Source organism: Chiloscyllium punctatum, chromosome 9 (assembly GCF_047496795.1).
Source record: "Chiloscyllium punctatum isolate Juve2018m chromosome 9, sChiPun1.3, whole genome shotgun sequence".
In the NCBI taxonomy this organism is placed as follows: Eukaryota; Metazoa; Chordata; class Chondrichthyes; order Orectolobiformes; family Hemiscylliidae; genus Chiloscyllium; species Chiloscyllium punctatum.
The window spans coordinates 6,906,019-6,933,491 of record NC_092747.1 but is presented as its reverse complement, the minus strand read 5'-3'; the positions used below and the strand labels follow the sequence as shown (position 1 = coordinate 6,933,491).

The 27,473-nt window shown below is 41.5% G+C and overlaps 1 protein-coding gene across 3 annotated transcripts in view; it reads right to left on the bottom strand.

Annotated features, from left to right (window-relative positions):
- Window positions 1-27,473, bottom strand: part of rsf1a (remodeling and spacing factor 1a) — a 105,792-nt gene that overhangs the window by 8,142 nt on the left and 70,177 nt on the right. For 2 of the 3 annotated variants that reach the window (XM_072576794.1, XM_072576793.1), the window contains exons 7-15: window positions 23,928-24,128; window positions 22,759-22,863; window positions 20,246-20,325; window positions 19,121-19,175; window positions 17,250-17,335; window positions 11,528-11,595; window positions 10,244-10,451; window positions 7,465-7,658; window positions 4,448-4,633 (exon numbers count right to left, since the gene is read on the bottom strand). In XM_072576794.1, the coding sequence (XP_072432895.1) occupies window positions 4,448-4,633; window positions 7,465-7,658; window positions 10,244-10,451; window positions 11,528-11,595; window positions 17,250-17,335; window positions 19,121-19,175; window positions 20,246-20,325; window positions 22,759-22,863; window positions 23,928-24,128 (1,183 nt within the window). The remainder of the gene's footprint in view (window positions 1-4,447; window positions 4,634-7,464; window positions 7,659-10,243; window positions 10,452-11,527; window positions 11,596-17,249; window positions 17,336-19,120; window positions 19,176-20,245; window positions 20,326-22,758; window positions 22,864-23,927; window positions 24,129-27,473) is intronic. The other variant, XM_072576795.1, reaches the window with a different exon arrangement.

Below are 27,473 nucleotides of genomic sequence, written 5' to 3'. Positions count from 1 at the left end.
CAGATGAATGTATGGCTGAGGAGCTGTTGTATGGGAGAAGGATTCTCTTTTGGGGTAGAAGTGACCTGTACAAGAAGGACTGATTGCACCTAAATTGGAAGGGGGCTAATATACTGACAGGGAAATTTGCTAGAACTGCTCAGGAGGATTTAAACTAGTAAGGTGGGGGGGGGGGGGGGGACCCAGGGAGATAGTGAGGAAAGAGATCGATCTGAGACGGGTACAGCTGAGAAGAGAAGTGAGTCAAACAGTCAGGGCAGGCAGGGACAAGGTAGGACTAATAAATTAAACTGCATTTATTTCAATGCAAGGGGCCTAACAGGGAAGGCAGATGAACTCAGTGCGTGGTTAGGAACATGTGACTGGGATATCATAGCAAGTACAGAAACATGGCTCAGGGATGGGCAGGACTGGCAGCTCAAATGTTCCAGGATACAAATGCGACAGGAAGGATAGAAAGGGAGGCAAGAGAGGAGGGGGGAGTGGCATTTTTGATAAGGGATAGCATTACAGCTGTGCTGAGGGAGGATATTCCTGGAAATACATCCAGGAAAGATATTTAGGTGGAACTGAGAAATAAGAAAAGGATGATCACCTTATTGGGATTGTACTATAGACCCCCCCCCCCAATAGTCAGAGGGAAATTGAGAAACAAACTTGTAAGGAGATCTCAGCTATCTGTATGAATAATAGGGTGGTTATGGTAGGGGATTTTAACTTTCCAAACATCAACTGGGACTGCCATAGTGTTAAAGGTTTAGATGGAGAGGAATTTATTAAGTGTGTACAAGACAATTTTCTGATTCAGTATGTGGATGTACCTACTAGAGAAGGTGCAAAACGTGACCTACTCTTGGGAAATAAGGCAGGGCAGGTGACTGAGGTGTCAGTGGGGGAGCACTTTGGGGCTAGTGACCATAATTCTATTCGTTTTAAAATAGTGATGGAAAAGGATAGACCAGATTTAAAAGTTGAAGTTCTAAAGTGGAGAAGGGCCAATTTTGACAGTATTAGGCAAGAACTTTCGAAAGCTGATTGGGAGCAGATATTCGCAGGTAAACGGACGGCTGGAAAATGGGAAGCCTTCAGAAATGAGATAACGACAGCCCAGAGACAGTATATTCCTGTCAAGGTGAAAGGGAAGGCTGGTAGGTATAGGGAATGCTGGATGACTAAAGAAATTGAGGGTTTGGTTAAGAAAAAGAAGGAAGCATATGTCAGGTATGGACAGGATGGATAGAGTGAATCCTTAGAAGAGTATAAAGGCAGTAGAAGTATACTTAAGAGGGAAATCAGGAGGGCAGAATGGGGACATGAGGTAGCTTTGGCAAATAGAATTAAGGAGAATCCAAAGGGTTTTTACAAATATATTAAGGACAAAAGGGTAACTAAGGAGAGAATAGGGCCCCTCAAGAATCAGCCTTTGTGTGGAACCACAGAAAATGGGGGAGATACTAAATGAATATTTTGCATCAGTATTTACTGTGGAAAAGGATATGGAAGATATAGACTGTAGGGAAATAGATGGTGACATCTTGCAAAATGCTCAGATTACAGAGGAGGAAGTGCTGGATGGCTTGAAACAGTTAAAGGTGGATAAATCCCCAGGACCTCATCGGGTGTACCCGAGAACTCTGTGGGAAGCTAGAGAAGTGATTGCTGGGTCTCTTGCTGAGATATTTGTATCATCGCTAGTCAAAGGTGAGGTGCCGGAAGACTGGAGGTTGGCAAATGTGGTGCCACTGTTTAAGAAGGGCGGTAAAGGCAAGCCAGGGAACTATAGATCGGTGAGCCTCACCTTGGTGGTGGGCAAGTTGTTGGAGGGAATCCTGAGGGACAGGATGTACATGTATTTGGAAAGGCAAGGACTGATTAGGGATAGTCAACATGGCTTTGTGCGTGGGAAATCATGTCTCACAAACTTGATTGAGTTTTTTGATGAAGTAACAAAGATGATTGATGAGGGCAGAGTAGTAGATGTGATGTATATGGACTTCAGAAAGGCATTCGACAAGGTTCCCCATGGAAGACTGGTTAGCAAGGTTAGATCTCATGGAATACAGGGAGAACTAGCCATTTGGATACAGAACTGGCTCAAAGGTAGAAGACAGAGGGTGGTGGTGGAGGGTTGTTTTTCAGACTGGAAGCCTCTGACCAGTTGAGTGCCACAAGGATCAGTGCTGGGCCCTCTACATTTTGTCAGTTACATAAATGATTTGGATGTGAGCATAAGAGGTATGATTAGTAAGTTTGCAGATGACATCAAAATTGGAGGTGTAGTGGACAGTGAAGAGGGTTACCTTAGATTACAACAGGATCTGGACCAGATGGGCCAATGGGCTGAGAAGTGGCAGATGGAGTTCAATTCAGATAAATGCGAAGTGCTGCATTTTGGGAAAGCAAATGTTAGCAGGACTTATACACTTAATGGTAAGGTCCTAGGGAGTGTTGCTGAACAAAGAGACCTTGGTGTGCAGGTTCATAGCTCCTTGAAAGTGGAGTCGCAGGTAGATAGGATAGTGAAGAAAGCATTTGGTATGCTTTAGTTTACTGGTCAGAGTATGGAGTACAGGAGTGGGGAGGTCATGTTGCGGCTGTACAGGACATTGGTTAGGCCACTGTTGGAATATTGCATGCAATTCTGGTCTCCTTCCTATCGGAAAGATGTTGCGAAACTTGAAAGGGTTCAGAAAAGATTTATAAGGATGTTGCCAAGGTTGGAGGATCTGAGCTACAGGGAGAGGCTGAACAGGCTGGGGCTATTTTACCTGGAGTGTCGGAGGCTGAGGGGTGACCTTATATTACAAAATTATGAGGGGCATGGAGAGGATAAATAGACAAAGTCTTTTCCCTGGGGTCGGGGAGTCCAGAACTAGAGGGCATAAGTTTAGGGTGAGAGGGGAAAGAGACCTAAGGGGCAACATTTTCACCCGCAGAAGGTGGTACGTGTATGGAATGAGCTGCCAGAGGATGTGGTGGAGGCTGGTACAATTGCAACATTTAAGAGGCATTTGGATGGGTATATAAATAGGAAGGATTTGGAGGGATATGGGCCGAGTGCTGGCAGATGGGACTAGATTGGGTTGGGATATCTGGTTGGCGTGGACGGGTTGGACCGAAGGGTCCATGATGTACACCTCTATGACTCTAGGACTCTATTTTGCCAGTGGCTCAGGTAATAGTCCAAAATAAGAAGGCCCCTAACTGCTCAAATTCTTCCAGTACTACAGCCTATCAATGTTGTTGGTACCAACAGTGATAAAACCGGACGTGTCCCCTCCCAACCAAAGTCCCTCTCAGACCTTGAGAAGATTTCCTCAGTCCTAGCATCATGCTGGTAATACAGCCTTCAAGACCAGTGTTTACAAGTTGTGTTACACAGGAAGGAGGAGCAGAGAGATTTAGGCCAGTGAGCCCCTCCAATTTAACCTGGAGCAATCCAAGGTGGCCCAGTAGCAAAAGCCTGGGGATCCAAAACAGAACTGCAGAGTGAGAGCAACTCTGGGGGAGTTGGTAATCTCCTTAGATTGGTTGTATAGACTGGTAGTTTATTAGCAGCACAGTGGTTAGCACTGCTGCCTCACAATGATAGGACCTGGATATGATTCCAGCCTTGGATGACTGCATGGAGCTTTCACGTTCTCCTTATGTCTGCATGGGTTTCTGCTGGATGCTATGGTTTCTTCCCATAGTCCAAAAGTGTGCAGATTGGCAGGATCAGCCACGCTAAATTGTCCCATAGTCTCCAGGGATGTGCAGGCATGGTGGGCTAACTATGGAAAGTGAGGGATTACAGGGATAGGGTGGAATGATCTTCAATGGCTTATCTGTAGGGATTCTGTGACAGACAGACCAAAGTTAATGCTCTGGGGGCATGGGCTTAAATTCCACCATGGAATCTGGCAGAATATGAAATGGATTCTAAATCTGGAGTTGAAAGCTAGTATTAGTTTCACAGATACCATTACTAACGTTGATTGTTGTCAAAATCAAATTGTTCAGTAATTTACTTTGGGGAAAGAATTCTACTGTAGGTCTGGCTGACATGTGAGCCAAGACCCACAGCAATGTGTTTGACTCTTAACTGCCTTCTGAAAAGCAACACTCTGCTCAAGAGCAAATAAGGATGGTCAACAAATATATCCCTAGCAAGAATAAAGAAAAATTTAAAGAAAAATGCATTTATCAATAAATAATATTTTTTTAAAAATGCATTCAAATCCACAAATTCTAACAGAAATGAGAACTCAACTGCAAGTTAGAAGGAAGCTGCTTTAAAGGCTAGTTGGATAGCCTTGAAACTGGGGTGAGTTGAATGCATACAGGTTGGATACTTCTAGAATAATGTGGGATTTTTACAGATAATGCAAAGGGTTTGCAATTGCATCAGGGCCTTTACAATGTTGAAGAAATTAATTATACGGCAGATGGAGAACCATTTTCTTACCATCGCTTGCTGTAATGTACAGTCTACGCTTTCGTCCCCTAAGTCTTTCCTTTCTACTCGCACCACTTTTCATAGATTTCTCAGATTCAGAATCTTCCCTGTAGTTCACTTTTTTAGCCTGGTTCCGCTTTGATCGCCTCCTCCTCATGTCTAATATGTCACTGTAACAACTTGACCCTTCACTCTCTGTAGAGGAGAAGATACTTGTTAACAAACTAAGCACTCTTCAAGCACGAGAACCTCAGATGAGAGGTGGAAGACTTTTTATATTATGAGACATAACTCAATAACTGGTAGACTTGAAATGAAAATTTACTGTAGATGAACCTGGATTCAAAGCCCATGCCTTTGAACTAATGTTGATCAATTTTAATTCAAGGAAAAATCTTCGGATGTAGAATAACAGATCTGTTGCACACTATGTGCCACGAACTATACAGAACTGTGATTCAGCTCTCAATCATAATACTAATTGCAGTCCAACCAATATCAATGCCCTCCATGCATAAATTTTTTTTTTTTTTTTTTAGATTACTTACAATGTGGAAACAGGCCCTTCGGCCCAACAAGTCCACACCGCCCCGCCGAAGCGTAACCCACCCATACCCCTACATCTACATTTACCCCTTACCTAACACTATGAGCAATTTAGCATGGCCAATTAACCTGCCCTGCACATCTTTGGACTGTGGGAGGAAACCGGAGCACCCGGAGGAAACCCACGCAGACACGGGGAGAACGTGCAAACTCCACACAGTCAGTCGCCTGAGGCGGGAATTGAACCCGGGTCTCAGGCGCTGTGAGGCAGCAGTGCTAACCACTGTGCCACCGTGCCGCCCAGATAATGTCAGTTATCTGCAGGCAAAATCTTAATGTTGAGGAAGATGCCATGCTTTTGTTAGTTTTAAGCACATCTAACAGGAGAATACAAAGCTCTATAGGATTCCAAAGTGACTCCATCAAACAGTAAAAGGAAATGTTAAACTTTGGTTTCACACCAGACTAGAGTTCCAAATAAGTCATTGTATTTGAAATCTTAACTCTGTTTCTCTCTCCAGGTCAGCCAGACCTGCTGAGTTTTGTAGAACTTTGTGTTTTTATTACAGGTGGGCCATGCCCACTGAAGTTCCAATTGGTGCAAATTACCACTTAGTATGTTTTTGGGAGCTTGATCAGATGAAAGAAAGAAGACACATTTGCACAGTTCCTTTCACAACTGTGGAACAGTGTGTTTCTGGGCTAATTATGGACTTTTGAAGATGCAGTAACGTAGGAAGTATAGCAGTCCATTTGCAATCAGCCAAGTTCCTTAAAACAGTAATGCTATAATATTTGGATGAACCAGCTTTCAGTGATTTCGGACTGAGGGATAACTGTTGACTAGACACCAGGAAAAAAAAACATTTTTCTTCAAAATAACGGCTCTAGGTTTTTTTTTTCAGCTTCTGTCTAAGGGGGTATACAGGTTCTTGGTTTAACATGTTCTCTGAAAGAAAACACACTGCCCATTGCCTGGATTTGCAGGTCCTGTTGAGATCACATCTTCAGAAGTATTCACTGATCCTTTCGAACCAAACTTTGCCCGTCTCCTCCCATGCATCCTTAAATCAACCAAGACATCCCAGTCCCATCTCAAGACTTCATGTGAAATTAGCCACTGCCAAAATGCACCATTTTGACCAAGCTTTCAGTCACCTTTCTATTATCTCTTATGCAGATTAGAATCAAACTCTGTTTGACGGCACTCTTACAAAGTGTTTTGGGATATTTTCCTGCATAGGTGCTACATAAATGTAACTTGTTGAGTAGCAATTAATGCCATTCTACCTATCTAACTCCCACTGATTTTTTAATCTAGTCTTCTACCAAGCAAAAAAAACTTAAAGTCAAAACATTTGAAAGCAGCAACCATGATAACCTGACTGCAAACTTGGTCCCTTAGACTGTTACCGGAAATACAACAGTGTCACAATTCAAGGTATTGACATAAAGCCAGTGTCGCTTACAGTCATGAAACAAGCATCTCAATATTATGGTAGAAGGACTCAAATTTCCAGAACTATTGGTCAGTGTATTGAGTATAGGAGTTGGGAGGTCATGCTGTAGCTATACGGGACATCGGTTAGACCACTTTTGAAATATTGTGTGCAATTCTGGTCTCCCTGCTATAGGAAGAATATTGTGAAACTTGAAAGGGTTCAGAAAAGATTTACAAGGATGTTGCCAGTTTTGGAGGGTTTGAGCAATAGGGAGAGTCTGAATAGGCTGGGGCTATTTTCCCTAAAGGGGTGACCTTCTAGAGGTTTATAAAATCATAAGGGACATGGATAGGATAAATACACAGGGTCTTTTCCCCAGCTGGGGGAGTCCAGAACTAGATGGCAAAGGTTTAAGGTGAGAGGGAAAAGATGTAAAGGGACCTAAGGGGCAATTATTTTCATGCAAACAGTGGTGCATATATGGAATGAGCTGCAAGAGGATGTTGAGACGCTATTACAACATTTAGAAGGCATCTGGGTAGGTAAATGAATAGGAAGGGTTTAGAGGGATATGGGCCAAGTGCTGGCAAACGGGACTAGATCTATTTAGAATATCTGGTTGGCATGGACAAGTTGGATTGAAGGATCTGTTTCCATGCTGTACACATCTACGAATCTATAACTATAGCTTGAAGTGTTAGTTTATTCCGATCTTTTAAAACCTCTTACAACACTGCACTGCAACATACAAATTAGACATAAACTAGAAATATAAATGTTGATTGATCTGATACAAAGCATTGAAACACTTGAAAGCCTCCAGTCTGCAACAAGTTCATTAATATCTCAGCTGGGTTGGAGTCAAAACACCATAGTTAACCTTAAATGATTTGGGATGTCTAAGGTGTGAAAGGCATTCGAAAAAATGTACCGTTGTCCTTGATAAAACATAGCCTCATGCATGCTGGAACTGAGAATTCCAAACTCAGCAACTTCAGAATAGTGGGGGTCACAACCAAATCGTAAAACCCTTTTTACCTCCATGCTCTTCTTCATCCTCTTCATCCTCATCCGAATATCTCTTAACTTGTCTTCCTCTCAACCGCCAACTTCTCCTCATTGGCTCCCCGTATTTCCGGTGCCTCCCTCGCCGAACCTCAAAACCATCGTCGTCATTTGAGGCAGGGTCTGCCTCACTATCTCTGTCAGAGATCTCAAATTCTTCTTCACTGCTAAATGGGCAAATGTTATTTTTTTTAAAAAGTCATTAACTGTGGTTCATCGCTGGCTTGCTCTGTCACATATGTTCTTTTAAGTGACATTAGCTACCACAAAAGATGTCAAAGAATGTGAATACATGAAAGTTGAATTGGCATGTGGACATAAAGTGTCAGCACTTTCTAACTACTGTTTATTTTTCAAAAATAATATTTGCCTTGAGACAGAACAACTCATGAAAAAGATATTGGCCATCTACTGCTACAACCTGTGTTAATACTCAGAATAATGAAATGAGAAACCTCTTCAGGTTCAAGGTGAATTCTGTTTCAGTAGTCTCATTTCACTCTCTTGCTACAGGACTCCCAAGTAATAACGTCTCTACCTTTCAGGCAGGTATCATCCCTACTCCTGAAGTTCAAGTCCCAACTGCTTCAGAGGTGATTAGATTGTTTAGAAAATCTCCAATTTCTGATCTAACAGCCCAAAACAGGTAATCTACCTCAAAACCAAGAGTCGGTCATTCACCCCTTTAAGCCGAGTGGCCAGTCAATTAGATCTTGGCTAATGCATAACTCAACTTTATTAATATCCTTGAATACCCTTATTCAACTAATCCATCTAAATCTGAAAAGCACGAATAGCTGGATGCTTCTGAAGAGAATTCCAGTCATGTGTCTCAAAGTGCTTCCTGATGTCCGTCCTAAATTGCACTCATTAACTTCAGGATTACATTCCCTCATTCTATATTTCCCAACACTCTCCTTATTACTACTCCATGCAACATTTTAAATATATGAACAAGTAGAAATAAGTCATTTGAGCTCTGGAGCTTGTTCCACCATTCAATAAAATCTGACTGTAAAGTGAAATCTGCATTCCTGCCTAACACTACTAACATTTTGCCTCCTTGCATACTAAGAATCTACCAGGAGTGAGAAGTAGCAGTGATCATAGAAATTTACACCGTGGAAGGAGATCATTCAGTTCATTGTGTAGAACAGTTGCCAGCAGCTCCACAGCCTGATCCCACCTTCCAGCACTTAGTCTGTAGCATTGTACGCTATAGGCACTTCAAGTGAATGCTGAATGTTTCTGCTTCTCCCAGACTTTCAGGCAGTGAGTTCCATACCCCAACTACCATCTGTATGAAAAACAAACATCTAGAATCCCCATTAAATTCTTACCCTTTGCATTAAATCTGTGCTCCCTGAGCCCTCAACCCAGGGAGTCATATTTCTAACCAGAGTTTATCCACACACCCTTATAATTTCACACGCTCCAATTAGATCTGTTCTGAATCAGAACAACCCTTGATCTAGCTTTCCTTCATGACTAAATATTTTCTAAAGCAGGCAACATTCTTTTAAACCTGTAGAAAATGTAAAAGTTCAAACACGATGCTACTGAATGACAGGACCACATGCATACTCCTGCTATTTTCTCTACTCCTGACATTATATCTGGTGGTTCTAGTTAGCGCTGTTTTATTTCTTCTTGATCTCAAAAGTTCACCCTTCACTAGTGGCATATTTACTACTTAACAGTGACTGACCTTGTGAAATTAGTACGGCATAATTCTATATCAGATTCAAAACCAATTCACCAGATTTGGAAAAGCTTTGACCATGCTCAGATAGATACACAATTAAATGTTGTTCCTTCAAGAGTGAGTGGGCTGGGATAGCATTGTAGAGAATACAGATGAAATGTGATTCCTGGACTGGTTTCAATTGCATCAGGAGTTGATGGAGAGCTATCCACAAGAGGTGTTTTCTCTTGGGCCTGGGTCTTTAATTTTTTTTGCCCCCCTCAGAGATTATATGGCCGTGGACAGGTAGGACTAGGGAGGAGTGGGGTGGCAAATTCCTAGTCATCCAAGATCAAATTCCTGGCTTGTCATCCTAAAGATTAGGAGCTAAGAAGACCCACTATACGCGTGTGTCATCTTTTTGAGAAGTAGTCACGTGTTAAAAAAAAGTCATCTTTCTTTTTTTTGTCAAGTAATTTAAACGTGTGTCCTGATTGTTGACCCTCTTGCCAATAGAAACAATTTATGTATTCTATCAAAACCAATTATAATTTTGTATATGATTATTATTAGCCCTTCCCTTTATCCTTTTGCTCTAAGTGTACATTGACAATGTTTGCATGGCTGTATTTGTTACACATTCTAAATTGCTGAGACTAAGGTTAAGCCTTACCCCATGGTACTGCTGCAATTGACTTTCAAGATGGTGTTAGATGCCTAAAGAACAGTTACTAAGTGTATACACTAGGGGCTAGTGGTACTTTTGAGCTGCGTCCAAAGGAAAGGGATCGAAAATGTGCAGAATGGGAAAATATAGATAATATAGACCAAAGACTGTTTGTTTTCCAGACAGTGGTGGTGCTTCTAATGCAGATGAAGCTCTTCCCATTCCAACTACTTCAACTCATCCTTTCAGCATCACCTTTCTATTTCCCGTTCTCTCCATGTAATCTCACCCAGATTCTCTTTAAAAGCAACTGAACTATTTGCCTCAGCCACTTCCAGTGGTAGAGAGTTTTACATTTGTGTGTATGGAAATCAAAAGAGAAAGAAAGAAATTATCCTCACCTTTCACTTATCCTGAACTCCTCCTCACTCTCATCATCTTCAAGGGTGCTATCACTGTCAAGATCATTAAGTCTTCGCCTTTTCTTGCGTCTACAGGCAGCTTCACGTGTTGGTCGCTTGCTCTCTTTAGACCCCGCGAGTATAGTAGAGATATCTTTCCCTAGGGACTGTCCAGTGATATTTGCCATGTCTTTGCCTCGTCCAGCACCTAATGGATTAAAATGCAAAACAAAAAGCACCCAAAGTCAAAAATAATTAAGTCCTGAGTGAGGAATGGAGTTTTCTTACCTGTGGGACTTCAACAGATTTGGCTGAAACAATCACAGGAATAAAATTCAAATTACCATTAAGCAATTGCACTTGCTCAAAATGGAAACATTTTAACCCCTAAGGGCCAAAGCCTAAAGTTCTACTGAGGTTGAAAAAATAGGAGGGATTACGAGATGTCAAACATTCGTGGTTAGATAGACTTAAGCTACGGTTTGAAGAGAATAGGGAAGAATTAAACATAGAACAGTACAGTACTGGCTCTTTGGAACAGTGAAGGTGTCACAACACTTAGGATTCAGGAGAACAGCAAGTTCAAGCCTAGATCTGCTAAATTTATTTAAATTCTTATCTATGTCATCTCCTTCCCTGAGTCCCTCACCATTCAATAGGATAATGCCTGATATTCCACCTCAGCCTCACTGCCCAAGAAATTAGTAATCATTATCTTGAATACACCATGATGGGACACCTGCAGCTCTCTTGGGTACAGTATGCTAAAGGTCCATCACTCAGTGAAGAAATTAGTCCTCACCTCAGGCCTAAATGGATGACACTTGTTCTGAAAATGACTTCTGGTTGTTCTGAAGTTCCCAGACAGCAGAACAATGCCCAATATCTAGTAAGGAGGCCTTCTTTCAATGCAATTAGAATGCATGGACCAGCTTGAGAAAATCTTCAAACAAAACTTTGCCTTTGGATTTTCAGTTCTCAATCGTTAATACTGTGAATTAGCTGAACATCAATGGACACACATGGCCTATTCATAGACAATTATGTCTTTGGAGAGATAGTGCATTTAGGATGCAAGTATGCACTCAGTGCCCATTCTCGCCAATATGTTCTGCTTTATGAATAACAGTGACCTGACTTAAAAAGAAACCAGCACCTGATTTACTCACATGAAAAGGGTAAGAAGGGGAAAGTCAGAAATAAATTTCCAAACACAAAGTAATTAATGAAGGATATTGGTGAGAAGAGAATCAAGAGGTGAAAAGACTGACGTGTGACAATGACCTTTGCCCTCTGCCTCCTGTATGTCTTCATGTATTGCTTCATCGATTGCATCATCAAACTCGTCAAACCTGCAGAGTAAAAACAAGACTGTATATAGATCATTTGTGATTCTCTAGCTACAACAAGGCTTTCAGTTGGAACACAATCTTTGCAGAATAGGAAAACTGTGCAAGACTAGTATGCTGCACTTGCAGAAAAAGACTCATTTATATAAAAAAAACACCAAGTCACATTATACAGCAACTGTTCAGCAGTTCAGAGCAAACAGTAGATGATCTATCGTTAGACACAATTGCCTTGTTTGGCCAAATGACCTTTTATGTTACACTATCATTTATCCTCTAAATTGGTTTAATTCACCGACTGTGCTTCATAGTGCAAACCATCCATGATAACAGTGGTGTGAGTTAGAGGCCAAGATCTCCATGAATCTGATTACCGTGATTGCAGAGGGACAAAAGAATTTCTCTCAGCCCAATAATACAACAAGGAAAGCCATTTGCTGCCTTCTCTCTCTCTCACCTTTGGCCCTTGGGAGTCCCTTCACCAACCTCTGGTCTGGACTGGGATTTAGATGCATTTTCTCACTTGTGACTTCCACTTAGCAAGACAATATGGAATGTAACAAACAGAAATTGCTGGAGAAACTTAATGGATCTTGCAGCATCTGTCAGCAGAAAGCAGAGTTAATGTTTTGAGTCCAGAGACTTCTTCAGAACTGATTCAAACGGACTTGAAACATTAACTCTGCTTTCTATTGACAGATGCTACAAGATCTGCTGAGTTTCTCCTGCAATTTCTGTTTTTGTTTCAGATCTCTAGCATCGTAGTTCATTGTTTTATTTTAATGTGGAATGGAATTAAATGGGGGGAGATAGGTCACTTGTCCACTTTAGCCTGCTCTGCCATGCAAGGAGGTCATGGCTGATCTGACTGTAACCTCGTCTCCATGTTCTTGCCTATCCCCATATAGGTTTTCATCCCCTTACTGATCAAGATTCTACCTACCTCTGCCTTAAAAATATTCAAGGACCCTGCTTCCCATCCACTGCCTTTTCAGGAAGAGGATGCCAAAAAATTTGCAACCCCCTGTGGCAAATCATCTCTTTATCTGTCATCAAGTCATAGAGATGCACAGCTTGGAAACAGGTCCTTCAGTCCAACTCATCCATGCCGACGAGATATTCTAAATTAATCTCGTCCCACTTGTCAGCACTTGGCCCATATCCCTCTATTCATATCTCCATCCAGATGCCTTCTGAATGTTGTAATTGTACCAGCCTCCACCACTTTCTCTGGCAACTCATTCTATACACACACCACCATCTGCATGAAGAAGCTGCCCCTTACATCCCTTTTACATCTATCCCCTCTCACCCTAAAACTATGCCCTCTGATTCTGGCCTCTCCCACCCCAGGGAAACGACCTTCTCTGTTTACCCCATCCATGCCTCTCATGATTTTATAAACCTCTAAAAGGTCACTCCTCAGCCTCCAATGCTCCAGGGAAAACAGACCCAGCCTATTCAGCCTCTCCCCCTATAGTTTGAATTCTCCAACCCTGGCAACATCCTTGTAAATCTTTTCTGAACCCTTTCAAGTTTCACAACATCTTTCCTATAGGAGAGAGACTAGAATTGTACACAGTATTCCAAAAGTGGCCTAACCAATGTCTGTACAGCTGCAATGTGACCTCCCAACTCATATACTTAATGCTCTGTCTTAAAGGAACAATATATTATTTTTAAACAGTGACCCTTAGATCTAGATTCTGCCACAAAAAGAAACATCTCTTCCATAGCCACCTTGCCAAGCGCCCTCTGTTGGATCTTGCCAGTTGTTATCCTGTATGAGGAGTGCTTTTCCCAATAAGCAACTAAGAGGAGGTCAAAATCCCTTCTCACAGGATTTCTTTCCTTTATTTTTTCATAGAACATGGTCATTACTGGCAAGGCCAGCATCTGATGCCTGTCACTGACTACCTTTGAAGTAAGCCTAACATTAGTAAAGGGGAAAATGCTTGAGTCTGCTATAAAATATACATGATAACAGGAAAACATTAACAGGACTGGGCAAAGCCAGCACGGGTTTATGAAAGACAAATTATGTTTAACAAATTTACTGGAGTTTTACGAGGGTGCCACTAGTAGCATAGCGAAGTGAAAGCCAGCGAATGTCATGTATTTGCGTTTTCAGATGGGTTTTGATTACGTCCCACAAAGGAGGTTAGTGGGCAAAGTTAAAGTGCAAGGGGTGGGGATAATATATTGGCATGGATTCAGAATTAGTTAACAACAGGAAACAGAAAGAACAACAAATGGGTCTTTTTTCCTTTTTGCAAGCAGTGACTACTGGGATACAAGCAAGGCTGATATGTGGCCTATAACTCCATATACCTGCCTTTGGTACATACCCCTTAATACCTCAAATTTGAGACTAATTATTGATCTAGCGTAAACTGCCATTTGTGGCAAATACTTCCAACCTTTTGAGTAGAATTTCTTCCTAACATCTCTCCTGAACGGTCTGGCCATTATTCTCAGACCACCTAGTTCTAGAATCCTCAATCAGTGGAAAGAGTTTAAAGTTAAAGTGCTTGGACCCCAGTTATTTACTATGTGTATCAATTACCTGGACGAGAGAACCAAATGCAACATTTTCAAATTTGTTGATGACACAATAATACTGGATGAGATTGAAAATTATAAAGAAGATGCTATTACCACTATGGCACCACCTGCCCAAGTCAGAACATTTCTTACTGTGAGCAGTAAGGAAACCTGGAGCCCCCTAAAGAAAGCCAGTAATCTTCGCAATACATCTGCTTGACTCACCAGCAGCAGCTGCTTTCTCTTCTTTGATTCAAAGCCTTTTCCAGGCATGAGAATACAACTCACAATCTAATGACATTGTGGGGAACTGCTGGAAGCATCATTTTTCATTCATACAGACTTGTAATGATATAATGCCTTTCATAACCACCGGATATCTCAAAGCACATTATAGCCAATGAAAAATTGCATAAATTAGGCCTTTGTTTTCTAGAATTTGGAAAGTTAAGAGATTGAAGTCTTCAAGATATTAACAGGAAAAGACAGGTTGGATAAAAATAAACTCTTTCCACTGATTGAGGATTCTAGAACTAGGCGGTCTGAGAATAATGGCCAGACCGTTCAGGAGAGATGTTAGGAAGCAATTCTACTCAAAAGGTTGGAAGTATTTGCCACAAATGGCAGTTTACGCTAGACCAATAATTAGTCTCAAATTTGAGGTATTAAGGGGTATGTACCAAAGGCAGGTATATGGAGTTATAGGCCACATATCAGCCGTGATCTCACTGAATGGTGGAACCGGCTTGAGAATGGCCTGCTCCTGTTCATATTTTCCTATGAAGCATACTTTTGAAGTTCCAGCATTGTTGAAATGCAGGGAACGTGGCAGCCAACTTGCACAAAGGAGGGTCTCCAAAGTCGTAAAGGTACAGTGACCAGATAATCAGGTTTTGCGATTTCTGTTGCGGGATAAACATTAGCCAGATTTTTGAGAATAAAACCCCTGCTCTCTCTGAAATAGGGGAGTTGGGATTTTTAAGTCCACCTGAGAGGTAAGCATCTCCTCTGAAACATGGCACCTCAATCAGTACAGCGGTGCCTCATTAATGAGATGAGAATTCAGTCCCAATTTTCTGTTCAAGTGGGACTAGAGTATGGAGGCAAAAGATCCAATAGGACCAAAAGGATGTGCAGAGTACTCAACAAGCTATCCTGACAAAAAATGATCCCTTAGCTAAAACTATAAAACCATTAGTTGGTCAGGTATCTTACTGTTTGGAAAGTTTGCAGTGCTGACTTTAACTGACATATTTGCTTAAAATCAAGTCGCTGCTCCTAATATAATGGAGTCAATAAATGCAGAAATCAGCAAATGATGTCCCACCTCACATTAATTAAACATTGTCCAATTACTGCTCTAAATAATGAGTATATCTTGGTAAAAACAATGACTGCAGATGCTGGAAACCAGATTCGGGATTAGAGTGGTGCTGGAAAAGCACAGCAGTTCAGGCAGCATCCGAGGAGCAGGGAAATCGACGTTTCGGGCAAAAGCCCTTCAATCAGGAATACAGGCAGAGTGCCTGAAGGGTGGAGAGATAAATGAGAGGAGGGTGGGGGTGAGGAGAAAGTAGCATAGAGTACAATAGGTGAGTGGGGGTGGGGATGAAGGTGATAGATCAGGGAGGAGGGTAGGGGAAGGTAGCAAAGAGTACAGTGGGTGGATGCGGGTGGGATGAAGGTGATAGGTCAGAGAGGAGGGCGAAGTGGATAGGTGGAAAAGAAGATAGGCGGGTAGGACAGTTCATGCGGACAGTGCTGAGCTGGAACATTGGGGAGACAGGACATCTCCTAGCAGAGCGCTTTAGGGAACATCTCCGAGACACCCGCACCAATCAACCACACCGCCCTGTGGCCCAACATTTCAACTCCCCTTCCCACTCAGCAGAGGACATGGAGGTCCTGGACCTCCTTCACCACCGCTCTCTCACCACCCGACGCCTGGAGGAAGAACATCTCATCTTCCGCCTTGGAACACTTCAACCCCAGGGCAATGTGGACTTCACCAGTTTCCTCATTTCCCCTTCCCCCACCTCACCCCAGTTCCAAACTTCCAGCTCAGCACCGTCCCCATGACTTGTCCTACCTGCCTCTCTTCTTTTCCACCTATCCACTCCACCCTCCTCTCTGACCTATCACCTTCATCCCCACCCCCACTCCCCCATTGTACTCTGTGCTACTTTCTCCTCACCCCCACCCTCCTCTCATTTATCTCTCCACCCTTCAGGCACTCTGCCTGTATTCCTGATGAAGGGCTTTTGCCCAAAACATCGATTTTCTCGTTCCTCGGATGCTGCCTGAACTGCTGTGCTTTTCCAGCACTACTCTAATCCAGAAAAATGAGTGCATCTTGCCTACCAAAACCAAAAAGGACATTTTTTGGATGGGAATTTTTCAGCCTGACATATAGAACCTTTGTAATTATAAATCTATTCAAAATTGAAACCGTCTAGTAGGTTTCAATTTTCCTGGTGATGTGTTTGCACTGTGGTTTTACACCACAAATCATCTCAACTAGCAAAACCTTGTCCTTTGCAAAATTAGCTGACTGAAGACATGACAGGATGTGTTTTCAAGAGGCTTTTCAAGCGGGGATAGAATAAGTTGCAAGATACATTTAGGAAATTTTAAAGCTTGATCATAAAAGGGTGACACAGGCTGCTGAGGAGTGGGTGGGGGACTGGGGAGCACGGTCAGCAAATCTCAGCATGCAAGTTGAAAGAAACTATAGATGATTGTGGGAAGATGCCGGGAAAAATTAGTCAGTGGAGAATTTGGGTGAATGATGCACACTTGCTGGTCAAACCATTCACCAAGGCTGCCTACTCCCTTGACCTACCCAAGTGGACAGCCAACTAGAGGCAAGGAGTTGGGAGCTCAGATATGAAGTTTCAAGCAGGTGTCAATTTTCAACTGGAGAAGCAACTGGCTGGTTCACATCAGGTGGAGGCTAGGAACAGAGTCAAGGATTCCTCCAACTTCTATCTCTCAAGCATATTACAATGCATGCTAACCTACTGCGTGGGAGGGAGAAATAGATGCATAACTGGCATTTTCTATTTCAAAAACTACACAGCAAATGGCATTAGCACAATAAAATAAAACCTTACCTGTAATTAATAGATCTCCGTGTCCTCCCCGACCGCCTTTCCAAGGATTTGTAATCTTTTATTTCTTGTTCTTCAGTTACAGAATCCTGACAGAAACAAAAAGGTATTATAATAGGAGAAAATTTTACATTAGAGTCTTACACATTCCAGCACAGAAACAGACTTTTCAGCCAACCAGTCCATGCCAAACATGATCCAAAACTAAACTAGTCTCACCTGCCTATCCCTGGCCCATATCCCTCCAAAGCATGACTAGCATGGAAATCTACTTAGTCAGTTCACAAATAATTCTACAAACTGTTGTAAATACTCAGCAGGTCAGGCAAAATCCACGCCCTTTCATCAGAACTAGAAAATGATTAAAGATGTAACTAGTCTTATGCGAGTATGTAGGCAGACAAAGGGGTGGCAAGAAAGTAAGATCAAAAGGAGTTGGCAATGGGCAAGGTACTCACATGAACCCTCCCAGTTTCAAGTGCATCAGAAACTTTATTTCACTCTAGGTGAATGGTACCCAACTTCATGCTTCTTTCCATTTTACTTCAGATTTCCAGTATCTACAATGTTTTATTTTGTGGACCACTCAAAAGAGATACACTCCTTCCACATTTTCTACCATAAGGGCAGTGCTTCATAGCAGAACAAAGTAATAAGTCAGCGACAAATCTTTGGCCTTTTCCTTCACCTGCCCACGCACAATCCATTTTACTGCTCTTCTCAGTCTAAGCAATGAGCACCAAAGATAATTAGCATCACTGCCAAATTGGAATTTGTCCTCACTGGAGCTGCACACAATTTCCCACAGGAGACAATTCCTACTGGCGTTTCCTTCTGAGAGCTGCTAACGATTTAAAAGAAAATTAAGGGTGTAGCCCTCCAACAATCAGCTAAAAATTTCAGAATAAACCCAGAAAAGACACAAAGGAGTCAGCATGAGAAAGAATATAAACATTAGTTCAGCTTGCAGGTGAGACGTTCAGAATTGCTTCAAACAACAAAAACCGAAAGAACTGTGGATATTTTATCAGAAACAAGAATAGAAATTGCTGGAAAAGGTCAGCAGATCTGGGGGCACCTGTGGAGAGAAATCAGAGTTAATGTGTCGGGTTGAGTGACCTTCAGAAAGTTCTGAGAAAAGGTCACTTGATCTGAAATATTAACTCTGATTTCTCTCCACAGATGCTGCCAGACCTGCTGAGCTTTTCCAGCAATTTCTGTTTTTGTTGCTTCAAACAATCTTGTCTGCCCTTTAGATGCTGACTGACTAATGTGCCCTTCCAACAGCTTTTAAAAGTTTCTCTTCAGATTTCTTATTTTGGAGGTGCGTTTTTTTCTTCCTCCCCAGTATTTCAAAATCTCAAGATGTTGAGTTGAAACATGGGAAGGCATGTGGTTAAACTATATTGAACCTCATGTGAAGTATAAAGCTTTTTTTTAAATTGCCACACGAAGCTGAATTAATCCTTGCTCTCTTTCTTTTAAACTATAGTCCCGTTCAGTAGTTAAAACAGAAATCCCTAAACTATGGGTTATGATCTCCATTGGGGTCAGGAGCTCCACAATGGTGGTTCAGAATGAATTTTTACAAATGCAAGGCCTCTTTAAACATATACCCTTTCCTTCTGTTGGGGGTCTGACTTATTCAGCTGCCCTGAAATCAGATTGCTGCTCTTATCCTACCTATTTGCTTGCTATTTCCAGGGAAAATTTTTCAGTTTTAAGGAGTTCTCGTCAAGAAATACTGTTTTCTCCCACTAGTCTCCCCACCACTCTCCTCCAAATAATTCTCAACACTCCAAGTTACCAATTTTTATTGTGATGGGGTCATAGCCTGAAAATGTTTAGAAAGCATTGATTTAAATTATGCTTACTTTTGGAGCAATGATATTTTCCACGTTAATTCCCACAAAGGCCAGCCTCTCTTTCCTGCAAAAGAAGTATTGCATCACTTTTTTTAACCAACATCTTTTCAAATCAGCAAAACAACATTGCCACATTTGATTCCCCCAGTACATGTTTTCAACAAAAGGTTGAGAAACTGAAGGACATCACCAAGGTTGGAAGGAACAAAAATAATCTTCAGCAGAAATGCCGATTCAGTGATCCAGCTCGGCCTCCTACAGATGCCAGTCTTCAGCCAGTTCAATTATCTGTGAGATACCAATAAATAGTTTACAGGATACTGCAAAGGCATTGAGCCTTAATAATATTGCAGCAACAGTTAGTGAAGACTTGTGCTGCGCGACCTGCCATGCTCCTAGCCAATCTATCCAGCAACATGACAAATTGTCCATGTACGCCTGCTGACATAAAGGAGGTCAAATCCAAACCAGCTATATACTGCCTCCTCGGTCTACTCTGAAACATCAACAAACCAACTGAAGGGTTCACCAACAGTACTATCAAGCAGCACATACTCAGCAATGTTAAAAATCACACCCCACCAGCTCATAGTCCAACAGGTTTAATAGGAAGCACCAGCTTTCAGAGCACTGCTCCTTCATCAGGTGGTTCAATTCTGACACTTCACCCCCATCCCCATCAAGTATTTATTCAGTTCCATTTTGAAGGTTATGATTGAATCTGCTTTAACTGTTCTTTCACATTGTCATTGTGACAGGAAAATTAAAAACCATTTGGACGGTTTCACCATTTTAAGGCACTGAGGATAAAGAGATAACAACGATGAGAACTTAATTCCATTTCTCTACACTGTGGGGGAAGTCACCAGCTGATGATGGGGTGCTGAATCACAAACCAGTCTAGTTGCGGTTTGAAGAAGAATGGTTTAGAAAAATTCAAAATCATGACCACACTTTAACATGAATGAGCAAAGGCAGGACTACAGACTGGAGAAGTAGCAACACCAAGAGAGCAAAATTCAATTCTACTAGGAATAACAAACAAGAGATGGTGAATTGGTCCCTCGGGTACTGTAAATGCCATTTGTCTCATCATCTGGCTTTAGAAACTTCTGGTCCAGGTTTTTATTTTACCTTCTCTCCGCTCTTTCCTTCTTTTTTATCATCACGTCTATATTTTGCAACTGCTCTTCTAATTTTTCACACAGAAGTTTCTGCAGACAACAAAAAGGGAGACAACATTTAGTACAGTGCTACCCTCCTCACCCATACAGAAATAAATAATTATGACTAAAATGGATTTTATCATCATAGAGAAGGCCTAACAGTTGTACAACATTCCTTTTGGCAATAGCAGCATCCTATCTTCTCATGCCCACTGATACTGCTGTAGCTTTCAACAAGAAAATCATAAGATTGTTATTCTGGTACAAACCTGCCATTCAGACCATTCTGGTACAACCACCCTGAATCCCAGAGTGGCTACACTAAAATTACATTAAGTAATTTCTTAAACAAGTTATTATCTCAGCTTACAATCCAAATGCACGTTTTCATAATTCCAAATGTTCATCTAATTTTTTAAATAATGATATCTTCTCTTCATTGTCTTTTTTCAATGTTTTGGGAAAACAAGTCTTTCTCCATTTTTATTATTGTGATTTGTCCTCTTCACATCTGGAATTTCTATCATGCTGGACACATATAGGCCAGATAGGGAAAGAGTAGAGGAACATAAGAAATAGAGCAGTAAGCCATTCAGCACCTCAATTCTGTTCCACTATTTAAGATGATCATGAATGAACTTCTGCATCAACTCCAATCTTTCACCCTACCCCACATTCCCTTAAGTTACTTAGTGATCAAATATCTATCAATTTTAGCACTGAATGTATTCTGACTTGCACATAAAGACCCCCAAGGTAGCATTCCAAAGATTCATAACCCTCAGTGAACAACATATGAACACTTATATTAATTAAGGGTCGGCCATTTAGCCCCTCAAGCCTGTCCAGCTATTTAATATGATCATGACTAATCGGAACTTCAAACCATAAGGACAAGAAATAACTTGGCTCTTGCTCAGAGACTGACTTTAGCCCTGCTCAAGCAAACAGATTCCTGCATCTACCCTACCAAGCCTAGTCATACATAATTCAGTAAGATCATTCTTAACCTCCAAAACTCTAGGGAACATAGCCTGCTCTGCTCAGTTTATTTTTCTGGAAAAGTGAGCAAACCAGTTGGGTTTTGACTGACAATCTGACAGCTACACGGTTTGCAAGAACAAACTGTTTTATAAATTATGTTCACAATCTTCAAAAAGATTTGAACACTTGCTTGCTGTTTTGTTACTCTAAGTTTCTATAATTGTTAGCCTAACACCATGGTGCCTACACTATCTATGCCCTTTCAAAACTCAACATGCATGTCATGAAACCAAACTCAATTAATGTGCTAAATCTTTGGGTAACTTCCAGTAGATATTTACATGGAAACTAATGAAGTGCCCCTGAAAATCCAACGGTACCACCTTTACCACCAGAGGAGGTTTATAGAAGTATGTTAAGGATACCACCTTGCCTGGAGAATTTTAGTTACAAGGACAAGTTACATAGGTAAGTGTTTTTACTTTTGGATGCAAGAAGCTGAGGAGAGCTCTAATTCAAGTGTATAAAATGAGGAGGGTAGAATGAACACTAAGGTTCTATATCCCTTGACTGACGGGTCCATAATCAAAAAGCATGGCGCTGGTAAAGCACAGCAGGTCAGGCAGCATCCAAGGAGCAAGAATCAGGGCAACAGATTCAGAATGAAAGGTTCAATAGGGGTCTTAACAGCAATGTATTTCACCCAGAGTGCAGTCAGAACTCGGAACTCACTAACTGAAAAGGAGGCAGAGGCATAAAGTTTTGTAATATTTAGCAAGTACTGGGCTATGATCTTGACTCACAAGACGAGAAATTGAACAGTGGGGTTAGACAGATTGGTTAGCTGGCATGGAACAGATGGACCAAATGGACTCCTTCCTTGTTCGAAGTTCCTAGGATTTCGACAGTTTGCTCTTGACCCATGTTCACACAAGATTATTCACTAAGCCATTAATACGTGTGTATAAAAAAAAAGCAAGAAAGCAAAGGAGTATGCCATCTAGCCTTTAGGGTCTTCTCTGCTCATTAATAGGCTATTTGATCCTCTGTATCAAAGCACTTCTAACCTTATCCCCATAACCCTCAATTCTCACCCTGCCCAAAAATCCATCATCTGAGTGTTCACGGCCCTCTGGGGTTCAGAATTCTAAAGATTCACAATCTAAGTAAAAGGATTTCTCATCTCAGTTCTAAATGGCTGACACATTATCCTAAGACTATGATCCTGAACTCTTGACACTGCAGCCAGGGAAAAAAACAGTCCCAGAATCTGGTCTGTCAAACCCTCAAATATCTGCCCTGAAGTCAATTATCTTAGGATGGACAATGGAGGAGCATTCCCAGAATAACTCATTCGGGTGGGGGTGGGGGAGCAGGGGAGGTGGGGAGCGGTGGTGGTTAGGGAAGAAGGCAAATAAAAAGACAGTGAAGACAAGTTATTGTCCAGTTTTTAAAAGCTTATGGTAGCCATGTCCATTATAAAAGAGAGTTACTTACATGTTGGCACGGTGGGCAGAACCATTCTCCATCAGGGATTGTCATCAATGGAGGTCGTAGACAAGCTGTGTGATAACCACTGTCACAGGAATCACACAACAGAATCTAGGAAAAACATTTATATCCAGCATGAGCAGCAATTTGGATCAGGTACTCAACCATTCTTCATTAGGACTTCAGCAACACTTACATTTCTACCTTTCTCCAGTCCTGAAGAAAAATCATCAATCTGAAGCATTAATTCTGTGTCTCTCTCTCTCTCTCTCACACACACACAGATGTTGTCTGACCTGCTGATATTTCCAACATTTTCCACCATCAGCATATTTTGCTCATTGACATCTGCTCACCTCCATGCCAAGGGGATTGACATGTTATTGGGGCATGTACCCACTGTCTGAATAGAAGGAAAGCTGTTCAACCCAATAGCAGTCAAAGCAGCTGAGCCTCATCTCACTTGATGCCCCCAAGCACAGGTTTATTAGGACATTTTTGTGGTGCAGAGGTCTCCGAACCAGGAAGTCTAGGTTAAAGCCCAAACTGTTCCAAAGGTTTATAAGTAACATGCCAGCAGATTGATTAGAAAATATCCAAACGTAAGTTTGAAGTTGAGGTCAACCGAACAGTCAGGAGCAGGTGACCATTTCCTCTCTTTAGGTCAGGACTGCAACATCTGGGCCAATTCCAGAGCTTTTTTTTAAAAAAAAAGCACTGCTACATCCTTCATCAATCAAACTGTACAAGAGATCTATCAACTGGATTTTGGATCTACATTGTGCTTTTTGCCCCACGCAGAATTAGGAAAAGACCAAAAGAACCAACACATACTGTTTCACATAAGGGTTGATGAATAAGCCATGAAACTACAGACCTAAGCAAGTTTAAATGCACCCATGAAAATCTATTAATCCATTCACAATTATTAATCATAAATACACAAGACATCAATTACATATTTCAACTTGCATATTCACCAGTTAAATTGAGACATTTGAACTTAAATTACGTCTAAAATACTGATTTATAATTCTCAGGCTATAATATGTTATGCTAGGAACTTGCCCTTCAAAATGCAGTCGAGTATGCAATTAGTTACCTAAAACAAGCAAAAACAGAGTGGGGCCAACAAGAAAAATGAGCCAACTCCGGCCCTAAACAGTGCGACCTACCAGTTCAGGGTGATTGGATAAGCCACATTTTTTACAGGGCTCATCATCTTCTAGTGGACCTTCCCCTTCTTCCTCCTCCTCATCCTCTTCACTACATTCGTCATCTTCCTGGGCACTCTCACTCTCTCCACTCGATTCTTGGGGTCTGCGCCTGCCCCTTGATTTGGTCCACCTAGCTCTCCTGCTGGATTTACTCTTGCGCTGTAACATCAACACGAGGCAGTCAAAAGCAACTTTGAAACCAAAAGTCCCAGGACTTGTCTGAGGGCAGTTACATATCACCATGTGAATCCTGCATTAAAATAGTTCCAAAAAATTCTGAAGAATGTAAAGCAATTAGCGATTTTTGAGAAGATTTGTAGTTCAGGTTGATGATAAGTATGTAAGTTACCAAACTGAGCTTGAAGGTGTTTTCAGATGTTTCGTCACATATCATCATCAGTGAGAGTCTCCAGTGAAGCGTTGGTGGTATATCCTGCCTCTCTATTTATAGGTCTTGGTTTCTTAAGGTGGGTGATATCATTTCTGGTTTTTTTTTCAAGGGGAGGTAGAAAGGATCTAAACTGATGTGTTAGAGGCATGGCATTCTAACCAGAACTCCATCAATAAACACATCAATTAACGCATCAATTTAGATCCTATCTACCTACTGCTGGAAAAAGAACCGGAAATGACATTACCCACTTTAAGAAACCAAGACCCCTATAGGGAGGCGGGACATAACACCAGGGCTTCACTGGAGACTCACTGATGATGTTATCTAGTATGGTATCAAGATTAGATTCCCTACAGTATGGAAACAGGCATTTGGCCCAACAAGTCCACACCGACCCTCCGAAGAGTAATCCACCCAGACCCATCCCCCTACCGTATATTTACCCCTGACTAATGCACCTAACACTATGGGCAATTTAGCACAGCCAATGCACCTGACCTGCACATCTTTGGATTGTGGGAGGAAACCCACGCAGACACAGGGAGAATGTGCAACCTCCACACAGATAGTTGCCCAAGGCAGGAGTCAAACCAGAGTCCCAGGTGCTGTGAGGCAGCAGTGCTAACCATTGAGCCACCATGCCGCCCCAAAACGTCTGAAAACAAACTTTCAAGCTCAGCGAGCAGCCTTACATACTTAAAGCAATCTTCATGCACTTTAAATTCATTTTTCCTCTCGCAAGACACTCATTTTCCAATTGAAAACAAGGCACATTACATCAAAATGGAAAGCACTGGACCTGCAACCGACACCACCTAAGGAAGAACAAGGATGGTAGGTGCATGGAAACACCATTAATTTTACTTCATTCACAACAACCTGTCTTGGATACACATTGTCCTTTTCTTTTTTGCAACTGGTACTTTAATTTCAGTTGATTTATTGTAGTCACGTGTACCTAAGTACAACAAAAAGCACTGTCTTGCACGCAGTACAGGCAGATCATAGTAAACAAGGACATACACTCCTGATAATTCAGGTACTCCTCCTGATCTGGCAGCACAAAGAGCAGTTTCGCTACATGGCTTGCAGCATGAAAATGCTCCTTCACCATCTCCAAGACAACTATGTAATAAATGTTGGCTATGTTAGCAACACCTGTTTCAACAGAATGCATTTTTAAAAACACCCTCACACGTTCCTCACAATTAAGGAATTAATCAGATCTCCTGTGATGCAAATTGTTGGTTTACAAGAGGCCTGGAGTTAAGCTCAATTGATTTCACCCCCACCCACCATAAAGGGCAGCATCAGTTTTACATTCAGTCACTGCTGTTGGTGTTGGAGTCAGAACAACTCCATTAACTGATATGATTTGATTTATCATCGTCACAGAGTCATATGCCACGGAAACAGATCCTTCGGTCCAAACAGTCCATGCCGAACATAATCCCAAAATAAACTAGTCCCACATACCTGCTCCTGGCCCATATCCCTGCAAACCTTTCCTATTCTTGTGTCTATCCAAATCTTTTGTAATTGTACCTGCATTCACAACTTCCTCAGGAAGGTCATTCCACATAAGAACTACTCTGTGTAAACGATTTGCCCCTCATGTCTTTTTTAAAATCGTTCACCACTCACCTTAAAAACGTGACCTCTAGTCTTGAAATCCCCATTCTAGAGAAAAGACAATTACCATTAACTCTATCTATACCCCTCATTATTGTATAAATTTCTACGAGGCTGCCTCTCAACCTCCTACGCTCTAGCAAAAATGTACCAAGATACAGTGAAAAGTATTATTTTGTGCGCTATTCAGGCAAATTGTCCCTTACGTAAGTACAACAGGTAATAGAACAGAGTGTTATCAGATGTTCGAATGGACCTCTTAATATTAATGTTGATCTCTCTCTGCACCTTCTCAGCAGCAGTAACACTATATCCTGCACTCTGTTCTGTTACCCTGATGCACTTGCACAATTTGCCTAAAGAGCATATAAAACACTTTCCATTGACAGTGACAGTGATAAATCAAATCAAAAATGTCGAATATAATGTTATGATGATAGAGAAGGTGCAAAGAAAGATCAACTCAGTAAATGAGAGGTACGTTCAGAAGTCTGATAACAGCAGAGAAGAAGCTATTCTTGAGTCTGTTCAGAGCTAATCTTATCCTGATCTTATTAAAACTGATAGGGTGGATGCGGAAAGGAAACTTCCCCCACTGAGAGAGACCAGAATGAGGTGACATGCTTTACGATTTAAGGATGTCCCGTTTAAAAGGTTATAAAGAAATGTTATCTCTCAGAGGATCGGTAGTCTATGGAATCCTCTTACATAGAACGTGGAGACTGGGTTACTGAATAGAGTCAAGGTTACCGAATAGAGTCAAGGTTGAGTTAGCCAGATTTTTGATGGACAGGAGAGACAAAGAATATGGGATCAGGTAATGAAGGACACAATCAGATCAGCCATAACCATATTAAATGGCGAAGCAGGCTCAAGGGGCCAAACTACCACTCCAAATAGGAGACGGTGAGGATAGCTCATGCCAAATAATTAAGAAAGCAAGTATGCATTGGTCTTTTGTTACAGCAGGATTTGAGAATAGGAGCAAAGATAGTCTCTTTAACTGTGGAAGGATACACTCACCATGGAGGAAGCGTAACCAAGGTTAACAAACTAATTCCTGAAACGGGAAGTGATTATACCGGAGGAAAAATAAAATCAACTACTCTGGTGGTTAGAAGAACGAGTAATGATTTTATTCAAACATAGAAAATTCTTAAAGGCTTGTTTGGGTACAGACAAGGATGTTTCTTCTGTATGGGGGAGGTTCCATAATCAGGAGTATTACTCCCAAAATAAGCAGCATAGTGGTTTGGACTTTGAAGGTCACGAGCGTTTGGAAATCTTTTCCTGAAAAGGTGGGGGGAGTCCTTGGAAATTTTTAAGACAAAGATGGATAGATTCTTGTTCCGGAAGCAAGCAAAAGATTTTCAAAAGTAGGCAGGAATTCAGCATTAAGGTTAAATATTATTACATTAAAATCATCAAAAGGAATAGTGCAAAAAAAAGGTGTAAATTAGAAGATCAGCCAAGATCTC